At 38.6% G+C, this 15,964-nt stretch overlaps 1 protein-coding gene across 1 annotated transcript; it reads left to right on the top strand.

The window, feature by feature from the left end:
- The first annotated feature begins 13,817 nt into the window (after positions 1-13,817).
- Positions 13,818-15,758, top strand: LOC101965589 (lysine-specific demethylase 4D). Its single transcript, XM_005338033.2, has one exon. The coding sequence runs from the start codon at positions 13,818-13,820 to the stop codon at positions 15,756-15,758; it is 1,941 nt and encodes a 646-aa protein (XP_005338090.1).
- Positions 15,759-15,964: the final 206 nt, after the last annotated feature.

A 15,964-nucleotide genomic window follows, 5' to 3' on the forward strand; every position in this document is an offset into this window, starting at 1 on the left:
GTATATTGTAAATGTGACTGTGTCTTTGACCCCTTGTCCTAGTGTTTTGGTTCAAATATAAATTGTCCCCCTGAACTCATTCAGAAGAATTAGTCCTGTATGAGTGTTATTGTTTACCTATGATGTATCCAATAAAAGCTCAAGTGTTAAAAAATGCAATAATTTTCATAAGAGAAATGATTAAATCACAATAGGTATGACTTCATCATTGAATTCATCCAGTGATATGGATTAACTGGGTCAAAACTGTGTGCACATAAGGTGTGGCTAGAGAAAAGTAGATCACTGGGGGCCTTTTGATGAGTATTGATTTTTCTCTCTCTGCTTCCTGGCTACTGTGTTCTGAGCTGCTTTTCTCTGCCACACTCTTCCACTGCAATGTTCTGCCTCACTGAGGCCCAGAGCTATGGAGCTGACCAGTCATGGAAACTATGAAACCCTGACCCAAATAAATGTTCCCTAAGTTGTTCTTGCTGGGTCTTTTGTTCACAGTGATGAAAAACCCGATTAAAACAAGGGGTCTTATGTTAATAGTTTTAAGAGTATGGAGAGTTAATCTGTGTATAGTGTTTAAGGGTGGGACCATTAGAATATGATTAGTTTAGATTAGGATCCAGCTGTCATCACAGAATCCTCTTGACATCATAAGGAGAGGGAAAGAGACCATATATACACAGAGACATATACATGCTCTCCCTACCATATGATGCAACCAGTAGACACCCTTATAGGTGACTGCATCATCCTGTTTGGACTTTCATTCTCCAAAATCATGAGTCAAAGTAAATTTCTATGTTTGCCAAGTAGTCTGCCTCACATATTTCATTATAGTAATGAAATACTGGCAAATCCACTCAGGAAACTTGGAAGGAACCATAGAAGTTCTCAGCCATACAGCAATCCTGGCACGGGCCTGTCTCTAGTACCTGTTCCCTGTTACTTTCAAGAATTGACATTTCTGAGGATGCCTGATGCTTTCTCCCTCTATAACAACTAGGGCTCACTGTGGCCTAGGAAGTGGATCTCCCCACCCTATAAGCTGCCACAGGATGTTGTAGCATCTCTCAGGGACTCTCAGACCACTCCTGAACATGGCTGTGCCTGTGGCCCCTACCATGGTCTAGATGCCATGCCTACCTCTTGTTTCTTATGGCCTTGTTTCCTCCTCTATGGTATATGCTTCTACCTCCACAATCATGGGTCAACATGGATGATGCAGAGAATCTGAGCGAGCTTCTTTACTTCATCCCCAAATTCCATCAGGGTGTCTGTCTTAATCATCCTTCCCCTGGATCTTGCCACTGCCAATGTGAGACCCAGTAGCACCTCAGAGCCCAACAAGTGTAACATGCTCTGCTTCCCAGGCTACCACCAACCACTGCTCCTGAAAAAACTAAACCTTTTGACCAATTGAGTCTGGTAGTTCTACCCTAGGCAGGTTTTGTAACATTATTGCTGATTAATAAATTTTTTATTTCTAATGTGTACCCTCAAAATAAAGAGGGGAATCCTTAAAATATATTCTTCATATCAAAATTGTATGAAAGAGATATATCTAAACAGGGTTTCAAGTAGATAGAAAAAAATATAATTGCCAAAACTGTACCAAGGAAAATGCAAACAAAGAAACCTCACTGGAGTCATGAATCTTAGTATCAAACAAACAGAATGAGATGGAAGCTATATAGAGGAAGTGTGTGTACTTTTTTTTCTAGTTGTAGATGGACACAAAATATATCTATTTATTTTTATTTGGTGCTGAGGATCCAACCCAGTGCCTCACACATGTGAGGCAAGCACTTTACCAATGGGTTACAGCCTTGGCCCTAGAAAAAGGGCATTTTTGAAAAAACAAATTGTAATCATTAACATATATGAATTGTGCAAATTAATGAGTTTTACTGTGATCTCTCCTGAAATGAATATATCATGCTTTGATCATGTCTACTGTCTAGAAGGTTCTTCATAATACTAAAGAACTCTTTAAACACACATTACAATGAAAGTAAAGCAGTTATGAACTTCCATGAAACTCTTTCTTTCATTAAATATCAAAATATTTTTGTTGTAGTTAAGTATATGTAACATATAATTTATAACCATTTTAGTGACTATAAAAAATATTCTAATTATACAATCATCACAACCACTATCCATCTGCAGAAACTTTCCTCACCACAAAATGGTACTCTACCCATTAGGCAATACTTCTTATTACACATTGCTCCAACTGCCAGAATCCATGTATTAATTTGACTATTATGGCACCTGCAACAACTGGAATGATACAGTATGTGTTGTTTTGTATCTGGTTTGTTTCACTTAGTATAATGTGCTCATCCATGTTGTAACATGTATCAGAATTTTCTTCTTCTTCAACACTAGACACTGTCCCAGTCTGAATGTACACAAAATATTGTGTATCTATTCATCCATTGATGGATATTTGGGGTTTTTTTTCCATCTTTTGATTTTCGTGAATAGTGCTGCATGAGCACTGATGTTCAAAAATCTTTCCAAGTCCTTTTTCAAAGCCATTTTTATCATCTTTTAGATTCAGTTCTATATTCTTTATTAAAATCATGCATGTATTGACCATATTTCTTACTAAATAACTACAGTATATTACTTTTTATATAATTAATTCTTAATTTAAAAAATTATACATATGGTTAATATTTTAGATTTAAAATGAACTTTGGCATTCCTGATGGGCATTGAGAGTCTGTTGAAAGCTACAGAACTTCCCCTTTAACAACTCTACACACGTGAAAATCTATAAACATTTCAGGGAACTCGTGAGTCCCTTCTGTTTTATCCTAGGTGACAGGTTTATAATTCTAGTTTCTTTCCATATTTCCTCATTGTGAGGGTCTGAGGCTTTGGAGGAACACATTTACTCTTCCCTTCATTAGTACAGCCTGGGTATAGGTATGCTCCATGTCTTATTCTTATTGGTAGTCTCTCTAGATTCCATGTGGCTTTTTTGGGTGTGGTGGAGAGGAGGCTATACATTGCCAGGAAGCTCTTCCCAAGCTTCACACCCTCACGCATGTGGGATTCCATTGCTGGAAAGTGTAGTGCATTCCACTTGTGCTCTCAGAGGTCGCCAAGGTTCTGAATGTAACCAGAGCAGGTGGGGTGTGCTTGTAGGAAAATGCAGTCAGGAATATCACAGAAACATGCACAGGGATCAGTCAGTTCGTTAAAGGGTATTCCTCATAATTTTCATGCTAAGCTTGTGTTTCTAGGATTAATGGAGCAGTAAGTGTTGCCTTTGTGACCTAGAGGGAATTGTATGGCACAAATGCAGAGGATTGTTCTGGAGAAAACAGAAATGTCATTGCTTTTTTCTCACTGGGGATATGCTCCCTAGGATGCAAGTGTCCCAAATGGTACACTTGGTCACGGAATGCTTCACAGAGCAGAAGACATTTTTGAGTCCCTTAAGGTCCAGAGCAGGATTTTCCACTTTCAGGAATCAATATGTGCAACAGGCATAATGCAGAGCAGGGTGATTGTGTTTTCTTAGGAATAGAAAGGAAGCTCATTTGTGTCTGGGGCATAGAAAGGAAGAAGAGGCAGGGCCAGAGTATGTGGGCCTTGTATTTCATGGTAAGTGTTTGATTCTTTCACAACTTGAAAGGAGAAGGCATTAGAAGTGAAAACAGCAGTTGACATGATATGATTTCCAAATTTCAATAATCAGCTTAGTCTTGTGAAAAATGTGGGGGCTGGAGTAGCAGCTAGACCATCTAGATAATACATTGAGAGTAATGCTAACTTAGACTTTATTGGTAGTGTTGAAATTGCACACAGTGGACAAATGCAAAATGTATTTTTGAAGTTGAAAGTGCTAGTTTGGATAGAGAAAGAAATATTTCAGAGAAGCAAGCCCCCTCTCCTCAGTAACAGCCATCCTTACTCCTCCCCACAGAATTTCAGTAAGGCTCTAGAATTGAAGACAAGAGTAATAAAAAGTTGATACATGTTTGAGATCCTGAGTAAAGGCAACAAAACCCATATCTTAATCCTATCTCATCTAGGTGGCAATTCTGTCTTTCCTAATGTTACAAGAGATGTAAAACCAGGCTGAGAGACTGAACTCGGGAAATCTGGGAACAGAGGAGGATGGGAGTGAAATGCCTGACTGAGGAGAATAAGTCAATATTGAGATGGTGGGATCACAAGATGGAAGCTCACTGTATTTACTTGGCAGGGAGCAGCCCTAGGGGGCTTCTGGGCCTATAGAAGATCTTACATGGACTTATATCTGATAAGGACTGAGAGATGGAGGCTTTTATTCCTTCAGATGAAGTTTTATTGCCCCTGGTGTGCATGGACACAGTTTCAGCTGCCATTCCTACAGCTGTGGAGAGATGCCTCACCCAAGGCCATGGCTGTTCTCAGGGAAGCCCATATCCAATGATGGTCCATGCTGAGGCATGAAAGTTTGGCCACACTGCTCCACCTGGGACAACTCTGAAGGGCCAGTTCAGCTCAGAGTTCCTTGAAGGATTGGCTAAGACTGTCTTTGGTCCTGAACCAGAGCTCAACTTTTTCTGCTGCTCAACCCTGCCTCAGTCCCCTCCCTTTCCCCTACCCATATGTACCCCAAGGGCACTTCTAAAAAATACGACCAGTGCTGAGCTCTTGAAGTCTGTTTCTAGGGCAAGAAACTAGAACACCACTCTAGGTCTTGATTGAGAAGGTGAAGGTCTGTGCCCCCTGCTGACATTATAATCCTTCATTGCAAGGTTGTTCAGGGATGTGAGGAATTAGAGAATGCCAGATGATAATCTCTGCTTCCAATTCATGAACTTTTGTTGTAACTGCTGTCGAAAACAGATGCCTCTGAGTACTAAAAGTCACAAGGATATTAGGCAAGTGTTGTGCTCTAGGCATGATAAATCATTTCAAGATCTACTTCTAGATTTAGTGGAAATTACATGGAATCCCACGAGGCACACAGAGCTGGCCTGGCCAAGGTAATTCCACATAAGGAATGGAGAGCCAGGCAGTCCTATGATGATGTCAGTGACATCTAATAGTCACTCCCCTGCAGCAGGTGGTCTCTGGGAAGGCAGGTATGTTCACTTAATACCACCAAATGAAGAAAGCCATGACAGTGAGCTTAGGGCCTGACTAGATTTCTGAGGCTGGACTTTCGAACCTCCTGTCTTAACTCTTGGAGTTACAGGTGGGATCACAAGTGTAAACTACCCTGCCCAGCAACTCCCCTTAATATTAATATCTTGTATTCGTGTGGTATATTTGTTACAACAAAAGAACCCAAATCACTGAGTTCTTGATAATTAAAAATCTTTGTTATTCATATAGTAGATTTCCCTCAGTTTGGGCTGGGGATGTAGCTCAGTATAGAATCCTTGCCTAACATATCTCCCTATTCTTGAGCCTAGAGTCTGTTTTCTATTGCAGCATCCTGATGAAAGCACCACATGAATCTAGTTTTCACCTCTCCTTAGCTCTCTCTTGGCCCTGACACTTTCTCAGGCTCTCCCTGGTCTTAAGGAAACATTTGCACAGAAACTTGAGGTTTTGGGGGAGAGCTGGTCTGACACACTATAGGATACCCCTCGATTGGACTCTGATGTCTTTCCTATGATCTGATGGGGTAGCTGTGTTTCTGCCCTTTTTATCACATCTTATCATTTCCAGGGTACACATTATCAACATAACTCAGGACTCCACACTGACCTGGCCAAAATAGTGGTTGTCAGGTTTCTCCACTGGGGAGTTACTATCATGCACTCCCCACCCCTTCCCCTGCTAGCCATATGCACCTCTGGACAAGACAAGAGTAAGGACAGGGACAATGCTCTCTTCTTCAGGGCAGAGCTTCTGTGGAATTTATTTGAATTCTTTTGCAGGGGAAATTTGTCTCTTCTCTCCCTTTTTTCTCAAGTTATTCTATCATTTATGTATATCTATATGAAGTTAGAGATATTTATTTTGTACCTTGGCTGGAATTGTATACTATTTTAGCTTGAAGTGGTGGTACCCACCTGTAATCCCAGCAACTCAGGAGGCTGAGGGAGTCAATGGAGTACAGATGTGTGCCACCATGCCCAGCAACTCCCCTTAATATTAACATGTTGCATTTGTGTGGGACATTGGTTACAATTAAAGAACCAAAATTGGTGAGTTCTTGTTAATTAAACACCTTTGTTCATTCATATAGTAGATTTGATTTTCCTCAGTTTGGGCTGGGGAAGGAGGATAGTGAGTTCAAAGTGAGCCACTTCATAAGACCCTAAGCAACTTAGGGAGACCTTGTCTCAAAATAAGTAATAAGGGCTCCAGATGTGGCTCATTGATGATGTGCCTCTGGGTTCAATTCCCATTACTACCCCGCCCCCCAAAATTGTTTTAATTTGGTCAACTCATTTGAACTCTGGTCTTTGAGAGCCATTTCCAATGGTTTCTGTTTCTCTTTGGATTCTCCCTTCAATGCTTTTGTTTGTATTTAGCATATTCTTATTTTCCAGCAATTCAGGATGCTCCTCTTTCATTGGATATATTTTCTGCTCAGTTCTAGATAGTTCTTTTATTTTCTTTAAAGGTGTCTTATTTCTTTTTTATTAACCATCTCAACTTTTGCATTGGTTTGTTTTCCCTTTTGCTTATGTATCATTCTATCATTAATTTAACTTCCATTTTCCTTTGTGTAATTTTATATTGTTTGGTTCGTTTAATTGAGTGTACATAAAGTGAGTGAATATTTAAAAATACAGATACTGATTTTCAATAAATATGATTGGATTCATTGCTTTTATTGTTGATTTCAGTTTTATTTCATTGTTCTTGAGGATGTGTAATATATGGATTAATGAAATTTTAATTGATATTTATTTTGTAGGCTTGTAATTGGTATGTACTTATAATTGTTTTGTGTTTATTAAAAAGGATTTTCCAATTGTCATGCATTTGTAGTTGGCTATGTTGGAAGTTGTTAGGTTTGTTGTTTAAATATTTTTATAGCACAATTCATTTTATTGTCTACTCCGTATAGTATTCTAAGGAATGTGTTAAAACAAAACAAAACAAAAAAACCAAACCAATACTAAAAATTCCCAGCATCGCTGATGATTTTTACCTTTAATTTTTGACTTTCTGTCTGTTTTCTGTGTCTCAGGACTGTGTTAGGTGCATAAATTTCATCATTGTGTATATTCCTATTTCTTTTTTATTTTTATTTTTTAAAGTTCTTCTTTGATCCTCTTTTTTTTTTTTTTTTTTTTTTTTGGTGGATGGTACCAGAAATTGAATCTGATGGCACTCATCCAGTGAGCCACATCCCCAGTCCTTTTAAAATTTTTATTTTGAGACAGGGTCTCTCTAAGTTGCTAGGGCCTTGCTAAGTTGATGAACTGGTTTTGAACTTGCAATCCTCCTGTCTCAGTCTTTGGAATATCTGGGATTGCATGCACTTACAGTCTATATTTCTTCATTGGAACCTTGAGTTTCTTGTGTAAAAAAAACTTGAAATCAGGACAGGGGTGGAATTCAGTGGTAGAGCATGTGTTTGGAACATTAAGGACCTTGCTCATTATCCAGCATTAAATGAAAAAAGTAGAGAATTGAAGTGTTTTTGTTATTCCATTTTGTAATTGATTATTAACTGGTGTGCAGAATGGTATAGATTTCTATATGCTGACCTTGAATCTAGAAAATTGCGGAGCCCGGTGTTTCTCATAAATTTTTTTCTTTAATCCTAAGCAGTGATTGAATTTTAATTAGAATGCTACTAAAAATAATGATTGTTGGGCTTGTATAAGTAAGTACATGTTTTGTTATTGTTTGCCTGCTTACTGCTTTACAAAAATACTCTTTTTTAAAAAAATAGAGCTTTATATTTGTACATAGTAATTGGGTTCATCTAGACAAACTCCTAGATGCATGAAAATCTATGTCAGTTTGTAACCTCCCTCTTCTCCTCCACTTTGCCCTCCCTTCCTCCCTCCCCCTCACATTCTTCTTCTTATTTGCTAGACTTGCTTTTGCTCCTCTATTAATTTCTGAATTGTACTGCTATAAACATTGATATGGCTATGTCACTGTATTATGCTGATTTTAGCTCTTTGGGGAAAATACCAAGGAGTGAGACTGCTGAGTCATATGGTGGTTTCATCCCTAGTTATTTGAGGAATCTCCTTTCTGCTTTCCTGAGTGGTTGTCCTAGTATGGAGTCCCACCAACCATGTATAAGAGTTCCTTTTCCCCCACAACCTTGCCAGCATTTATTATTGTTCTTTGTTCTTGATGATTGTCATTTTGCCTGGAGTAAGATGAAATCTTAGTGTAGGTTTGTTTTGCATTTCCCTAAGTACTAGAGACGTTGAATATTTTTTTCCCCATACATTTGTTGGCCATTTGTGTTTCTTCTTATGAGAAGTTTCTATTTATTTATTTATTTTTTGCCCATTTATTGATTGAGTTATTTTTTGGCATTAAGTTTTTTGAGTTCTTTGTATATTCTGCATATTCATACCCCTTCAAAGGAATAGATAGCCAAGATTTTCTCCCATTCTGTAGGTTCTCTCTTCATGCTCTTCATCATTTCCTTTGCTATGCAGAAAACTTTTAGTGTGATGGTATCCCACTTAGATTCTTGGTTTTATTTCTTGTGCTTTGGAATCTTGTTAAGGAAGTTAGCGCCAACAGATACAAAATGAAGTATTTACCCTATGTTTTCTTCTTGTAAAGTTTATGGACTAATTTCTAAGTCTGATCCATTTTGATTTGAGTTTTTTAAAGGTGAGAGAGAGGGTTCTAGTTTAATTTTTCTACATTTCTAGTTTTCCCAGCACCATTTGTTAAAAAGGCCGTCTTTCAAAAAATATTTTTTGCACCTTTGTCAAATATCAGACAGCCCGAAGTGTATGGAATTGTCTCTGTGTCTTTTATTCTGTGTCATTGGTCTTCCTGTCTATTTTCACACCAATACCATGCTGTTTTTGTTACTACATCTCTGTCGTAAAATTCCAAATCAGGCATTGTGGTGCCTCCTTCTTCACTTTTCTTGCTTAGTATTGCTTTGGCTGTTCTGGGTCTCTTATTCTTCCAAATGAATTTAAGAATTGTTGTTTTCTAATTCTGTGAAGAATGTCATTAGTATTTTGATGGGGATTGCACAGAATGTGTATATTGCTTTTGGTAGTATGGACATTTGGACAATTTGATTCTGCCTATCCATGGGATGTCTTTCCATCTTCTAAGGTCTTCTTTAGTTTCTTTCTTCAATGTCTATGATTTTCATAGTAGTACTCTTTTATGTTCTTAAGTTAGTTTAATTTTCAAGTTTTCTGTTTCTTTTCTTTTCTTTTTTTTTGGAGGAGGAGACTATTGTGAATGAAATGGTTTTCTTGATTTTCTTCTTTTTTATGGATTACTGTTGTAGTATAGGAAACCTATTGTTTTGTGGGTCTTGAGTTTGTATCCTGCTACTTTGCTAAATTTATTTATAAGCTATAGGAGTCTTCTAGTTGAGTTATTTTGGGGGTTGTAGATATAAGATCATGTGGTCAGCAAACAGAGATTGTTTGATTTCTTCTTTTCCTGTTTGTCTCCCTTTGATTTCCTTTTCTTGCCTGATTGCTCTGATTAATGTTTCAAGGGCTGTATTGAGTAAGAGTGGTGAGAGTGGACAGCCTTGTATCTTTCCTGATTTTAGAGGAAATTCTTTCAGTTTTTCTTCCATTTAGTATGATGTTGGGTTTGGGTTTGTCATAAATGGTCTTTGGGCTGTGGTTGTGGCAGTAGTAGAGTGCTTTCCTAGCATGTGTGAGACACTGGATTTGATTCTTAGCACTGTGTATAAATAAATAAAAAATAAATAAAGGTCCACTTATAACTAAAACATTTTTTTTAAATGGCCTTCATGATCTTGAGTGTACATTCCTCGAATCCCAAGATTCTCCAATGTTTTTAATATGAATGTGTGTTGAATTTCATCAAAGGCCTTTTCTGGGTCTATTGAGATGATCATGTGATTTTGTCCTGAATTATGTTTAAGAGGTGAATTATATTTATTGATTTGAATACGGTGAAGGAAACTTGCATCCTTGGCATGAAACCCACTTGATCTTGGTATATTATCTTTTTGATGTGTTTTTGAATGCAGCTTGCTAATATTTTAGTAAGAATTTTTGCCTCATTGTTCATCAAGGATATTGGTCTATAGTTTTCTTTCCTTGAAGGATATTTCTCTGGTTTTGGTATCAGGATTATACTGGCTTCATAAAATGAATTTGTGATTGTTCTCTCCCTTTCATATTCATGTAATAATTTGAGAAAGTCTGATAAAGAGTCTGCTAGAACTCAAATGAGAATCTATCATATCCTAGGCTTTTCTTTCTTTATTAATTTTTAAAAAATGTTGATGAAACTTCATTTTATTCATTTATTTATATGCAGTTCTGAGAATAGAACCCAGTGCCTCACACATGCTAGGCAAGCGCTCTGCCACTGAACCACAACCCTAGCCCCTTTTCTTTCTTTTTTCTTTTTTTTTAAGTCTTCTATGTGCTGTTTCAATTTTATTGCTTAATATTGGTCTGTTTTGGTTTTCTTCATCTTTCTGATTCAATTTGGGCAGCATATGGAACTTGTCAATGTGTTCCAGACTTCCCAGTTCATTGGAGTAAAATTTTTCAATATAGGTTCTGGTAATCAGAACATGGATTTCAGAAGAGTTTGTGGTAATATCTCCTTTTCCATCTCTGATCTTGTTGATTTGCACCTTCTCACCCTTTCTTTTACTTAATTTGGCTAAGGGTTTGTTCATCTTACTAATCTTTTCACAGCACCAATTCTTTGTTGTGTTGATCCTCTGCATTTTTTTTATACTCATTTTCATTGATTTTGACTCTGATCTTAGTTATCCTGTCTTCTACTGGTTTTTAGGTTAGTTTGTTCTTCTTTTTCTAAGACCTTGATCTGGAATATAAGGTTATTTATTTGGAAGATCTCTTATTTTTTTTTTCTTTTTGTGGCACTAGGGATCAAACCCAGGGCCTCATGCATGCCAGGCAGGCACTCTACCAATGAGCTATATCCCTAGCCCTCTCTAATTTTTTAATGTAGGCACTCCATGCTGCAAATTTTCCTCTTGAACTACTTTCATATTGTCTTAGAGATTTTAATCTTTTATATCTCTGTTCTCGTGTATTTTTTATAAATTTTTTTTTGTTGTGGATGGACTTTTATTTTTTTATGTTTATGTGTTGCTGAGACTTTCTTGATTTCTATCCTCATTTTTTCTTCTATCTCTTCTTCCTTTGAAAGTTTTGTGTAATCTCCATGTGTTTATGCAGTTTTATTATTTTTCTTGCTCTTGATTTCTATCTTTATTCCATCATGATCTAATAGGATACGTAGGGTTATATAGATTTTTTTGTATTTGCTAAGATTTACTTTGTGGCCTAGAATATGGGCTATTTTGAAAAAAGTGCCATGTACAGCTGAGAAGAAGTTAAATTATAGCTGTTTTGTGGTGGAATATTCTATAGATGTCCATTATGTTCATTAGATTTATAATGTTATTTAGGTTGGAGATATCTTAATTGATTTTATGTTTTTGATGTCCTGTTTATTGGTGATAAAGGTATACTGAAAGCACTCACTATTATGATGTGGGGTCTATGTGGGATTTAATATCATGGGGTATCTTTTGTCCATATAATTGGGTGGGTTGACATCTGGGACATGAATATTTACTATTATTTTATATTTTTATTGGGTTGTTCCCTTGTCTAAGATATAGGGACCTTCTTTGTCTCTTCTGATTAATTTCTGTTTGAAATCTGCTACAAAGTATTCTTCATGAAGGGAATTTCTACCTCTTTTTAAAAATTAAGAATTAAAACATACATAATGTATATCAAGTAATTATTAGAGATTAAGTAATTTTAATTATATTTCTCATGAAATAACATCCTTTTTTCAACTATTTGTGTAAGCAGGTATACTACGGGATTTTTTTCTTAATATGTACTATTTCTTTTTATTTTTAATGTTAAATTTGTTCTAATTAGCTATACATGACAGTAGTATGCATTTTGACACATTGTATACAAATGGAACAAAACTTCTTCCTCTGGCTGAACTTGGAGTAGAGTCGTCATTCGAGTAGTGTAATCATACATGTATATAGGATAATAATGTCCATTCCACCACTTTTCCCACCCCCACACCCCTCCTCTTCCTGAACTCCCTTCTGCCCAATTTAAACTTCCTTCATTCTTCCTTACCCCTACTCATAATTATGGATCAGCATCTGCTTATCACAGAGAACCTCTGGCCTTTGGTTTTTCGGTTTGGCTTATTTCACTTAGCATGATACTCTCCAGCTCCATCCATGTACTTGCAAATGCCAAAATTTTTTCCTCTTTATTGCTGAGTAATATTGCATTGTGATATATTCCAATTTTATTTATCCATCCATCTATTGAAGGTCATCTAGGTTGCTTCCACAGCTTAGCTATTGTGAATTGAACTGCTATAAACATTGATGTGACTGCATCACTATAGTATGCTGATTTTAAGTCCTGTGGGTATAGACCAAGGAGTGGGATAGCTGGGTCAAATGGTGGTTCCTTTCCACGTTTTCTGAGGCATCTCCATACTGCTTTCCATTACACTGCTGGATTTTTAAATCATCCTGAAAACCATGAAGTACGATTCATCTTCTATTTATTTATTTTTCCTTGATTGTATATTTTCATTTAAATCATACATAACTCAAGTTTTGTACAAAGCTATATAGTGAAAAATTGGGGTTTCCCTCTAAAGTCTTAAGTATCCAAAGTTTAAAAGGTTAATTTTAAAATATCCAAACAAATAAAACAACAAAACCTTTGTGGTGTATTATTCTTTTAGTACCCAGCTGCATTACAGATTTCATTTATTTCTTTTTTAATATTTTTGTAAATTTGCCATTAGATAAAGGAGCCTATGGGATTTCAGTGGGGCTTGTTCTGGTTTTGGCATCAAGGTTATGCTCATGGCCTCATAAACCCAAATCATTCTTAAAAAGATTACAGAAAAGAAAGTAAGAGAATCTACTTACAAAATGCTATGAGGTTAGTGTTTGAGGATTCGCTTTTTTCTCAATAATTTCATTGTTACATTATACTTCTACATGATTGTTTGATTTATTTTGGAGGGGGTACTAGAGATTGAACCCAGGGGTGCTTTATCACTGAGCTACATTCCCAAGCCCTTTTCATTTTTTATTTTGAAATATGGTCTCACTAAGTTGCTTAGGCATCTTCCTAAGTTGCTAAGGCTGGCCTCGAAATTGTGATCGTTCTACCTAAGCCTCGCTAGTTGCTGGGATTACAGGAATGGGCCACAATGCTATGCTCTAATGGTTGCATTTGTTACATAATTGTATCTGCACACAATATAAGTATAATTTGATCATTGTCATTCCTTACAGATCCAACAAAGGGAAACTCACTGAGCTGCAGGCTGAGCCAGTTCTTGGATTGTGGTACCTGCTCCACTGGAAAATACTCAATTTTATTTGGATAAAATATCCGCTGATCAGAATAGAGTACCTTTGATGAATCAGCAAACCTGGAAAAGATATGTCATTGAATTGGAGGCTCAAGACTGGGTTACTGCCTCAGAGATAAACAAACATACTTAAAAGAAGAAAGGAAGGAAGAAGTAAAGAAGGAAGGACAGAAAATAAGGAGGAAGAACACAAGGAGAAGATATAATTCCCAAACATTCTCAGGAATCTATAATTCATCTAAGGTTTTAGAATTTGTTGCCGAAAATATTGTACCATGAAGTCTGTTCACTCTGGTACCCAGACAAGAAGTTCCACCATTATGACATTCCACCCAACCATGGAAGAATTCTCAGATTTCAACAATTATATAGCCTACATGGAATCCCAAGGGGCACACAGAGCTGGCCTGGCCAAGGTAATTCCACCCAAGGAATGGAGAGCCAGGCAGTCCTATGATGATGTCAGTGACATGTTAATACCCACTCCCCTGCAGCAGGTGGTCTTTGGGAAGGCAGGTATGTTCACTCAATACCACAAAAAGAAGAAAGCCATGACTGTGGGAGAGTATCACCTCCTGGCAGACAGCAAAAAGTATAGAACTCCCCTTCACCTGAATTTTGAAGATCTGGAGAGAAAGTACTGGAAGAGCCGCCTCTATGACTCACCAATTTATGGTGCTGACATCAGTGGCTCCTTATTTGATGAAAACACTAAAGAGTGGAACCTGGGACACCTGGGAACCATTCTGGACCTGTTGGAGCAGGAATGCAGAGTTGTCATTGAGGGTGTCAACACGCCCTACCTGTACTTTGGCATGTGGAAGACCACTTTTGCGTGGCACACGGAGGACATGGACCTTTACAGCATCAACTACTTGCACTTTGGGGAGCCCAAAACGTGGTACGCGGTGCCCCCTGAACATGGGCAGCGCCTGGAGCGCCTGGCCAGGGAGCTTTTCCCGGGCAGTTCCCAGGGCTGTGAGGCCTTCCTGAGGCACAAAGTGGCCCTCATCTCGCCTACAGTCCTCCATGAGAATGGCATCCCCTTCAACCGCATGACTCAGGAGGCTGGTGAGTTCATGGTGACATTTCCCTATGGCTACCATGCTGGCTTCAACCATGGCTTCAACTGTGCGGAGGCCATCAATTTCGCCACTCCGAGGTGGATTGATTATGGCAAAGTGGCGTCTCAGTGCAGCTGTGGGAAGTTCAGGGTTAGCTTCTCCATGGACCCCTTTGTGCGCATCCTGCAACCCGAGCGCTATGAGCTGTGGAAATGCGGACAGGACAGGGCGGTAGTGGACCACACTGAGCCTACAGCGCCTGGTAGACAGGCGATGACCACCTGGAGGGACGTCCTTTCACGTAGGAAAGCTTCCCCCAGCCTGAGACAGTTCCCACTCTGGCAAGACCCAGCAGCTCTGGACCACACCAAGCCCACCTCATCAGCAAAACAGAAACAGGTTCCTGGGAGACTGGCGCCTAGCCTGAGACACCTCCGCAGGCAGCAAAAAAGATGCCTCAAATGTCCTGTAGCCACAGGCTGTGGGAGCCGTGGCTGCACCCCAATATGTCCTGCGACCTGTAGCAAGTCATCCCCAAATGGTTATATGCAGCCCAGGGCTACAGTTAAAGGTTGCTTCTCAAAGTCTAGAAGGATCCGGTCAAGGACCAGAACTGTCAATCCTCTTTGTTCTTGGGAATTGGAGGCTCCTGAGCCTACTGTCTTGACACAGACCAAAGGACTCCTAATGGTGGCCACAGGGAACAAAGCTTCAGGTTCTGAGCATCAGCCCTTGCCTGAGGATAGGGCTTTGATGAAGGATTCTGTATCTGTGAGATCTGGGCCCTATTTTCCTGCCAAGGCTTCTGGATGTTGCTGTGCCCCTGATCTTCAACCCTTGGGTCCCCCACTGGATCCTGAGGAACCAATGCACCCTGGCCCATGCTTGCAATCTCTGGATAACATCACGCTGAATCTCCCTGAAATTGTCCCACTGACTCCTCCTGACTTCATTCCACCTGTAAGAGTTGCCAAGGATGCTACTGGGGACTGCATGACACCTGCTGATGTTGTAGGCTCCGACCACTTTTATTCCTCTATGTTTCTGGATCCAGTGGATGCCTCCAGGATCTTCTTGCCACTAGAGGGATTTGAACCTTTGAGTTTGGAGAAGCCTTGGCCACCAATGGATGCTGTTAATCTTGGCTACTGAGTATATTGCAAATGTGACTGTCTTTGACCCCTTGTCCTAGTGTTTTGGTTCAAATATTAATTGTACCCCTGAACTCATTCAGAAGAATTAGTCCTGTATGAGTGTTATTGTTTACCTATAATGTGTCCAATAAAAGCTCAAGTGTTAAAAAATGCAATAATTTTCATAAGAGAAATGATTAAATCACAATAGGTATGACTTCATCA

Source organism: Ictidomys tridecemlineatus, chromosome 4 (assembly GCF_052094955.1).
Source record: "Ictidomys tridecemlineatus isolate mIctTri1 chromosome 4, mIctTri1.hap1, whole genome shotgun sequence".
Classification (NCBI taxonomy): domain Eukaryota; kingdom Metazoa; phylum Chordata; class Mammalia; order Rodentia; family Sciuridae; genus Ictidomys; species Ictidomys tridecemlineatus.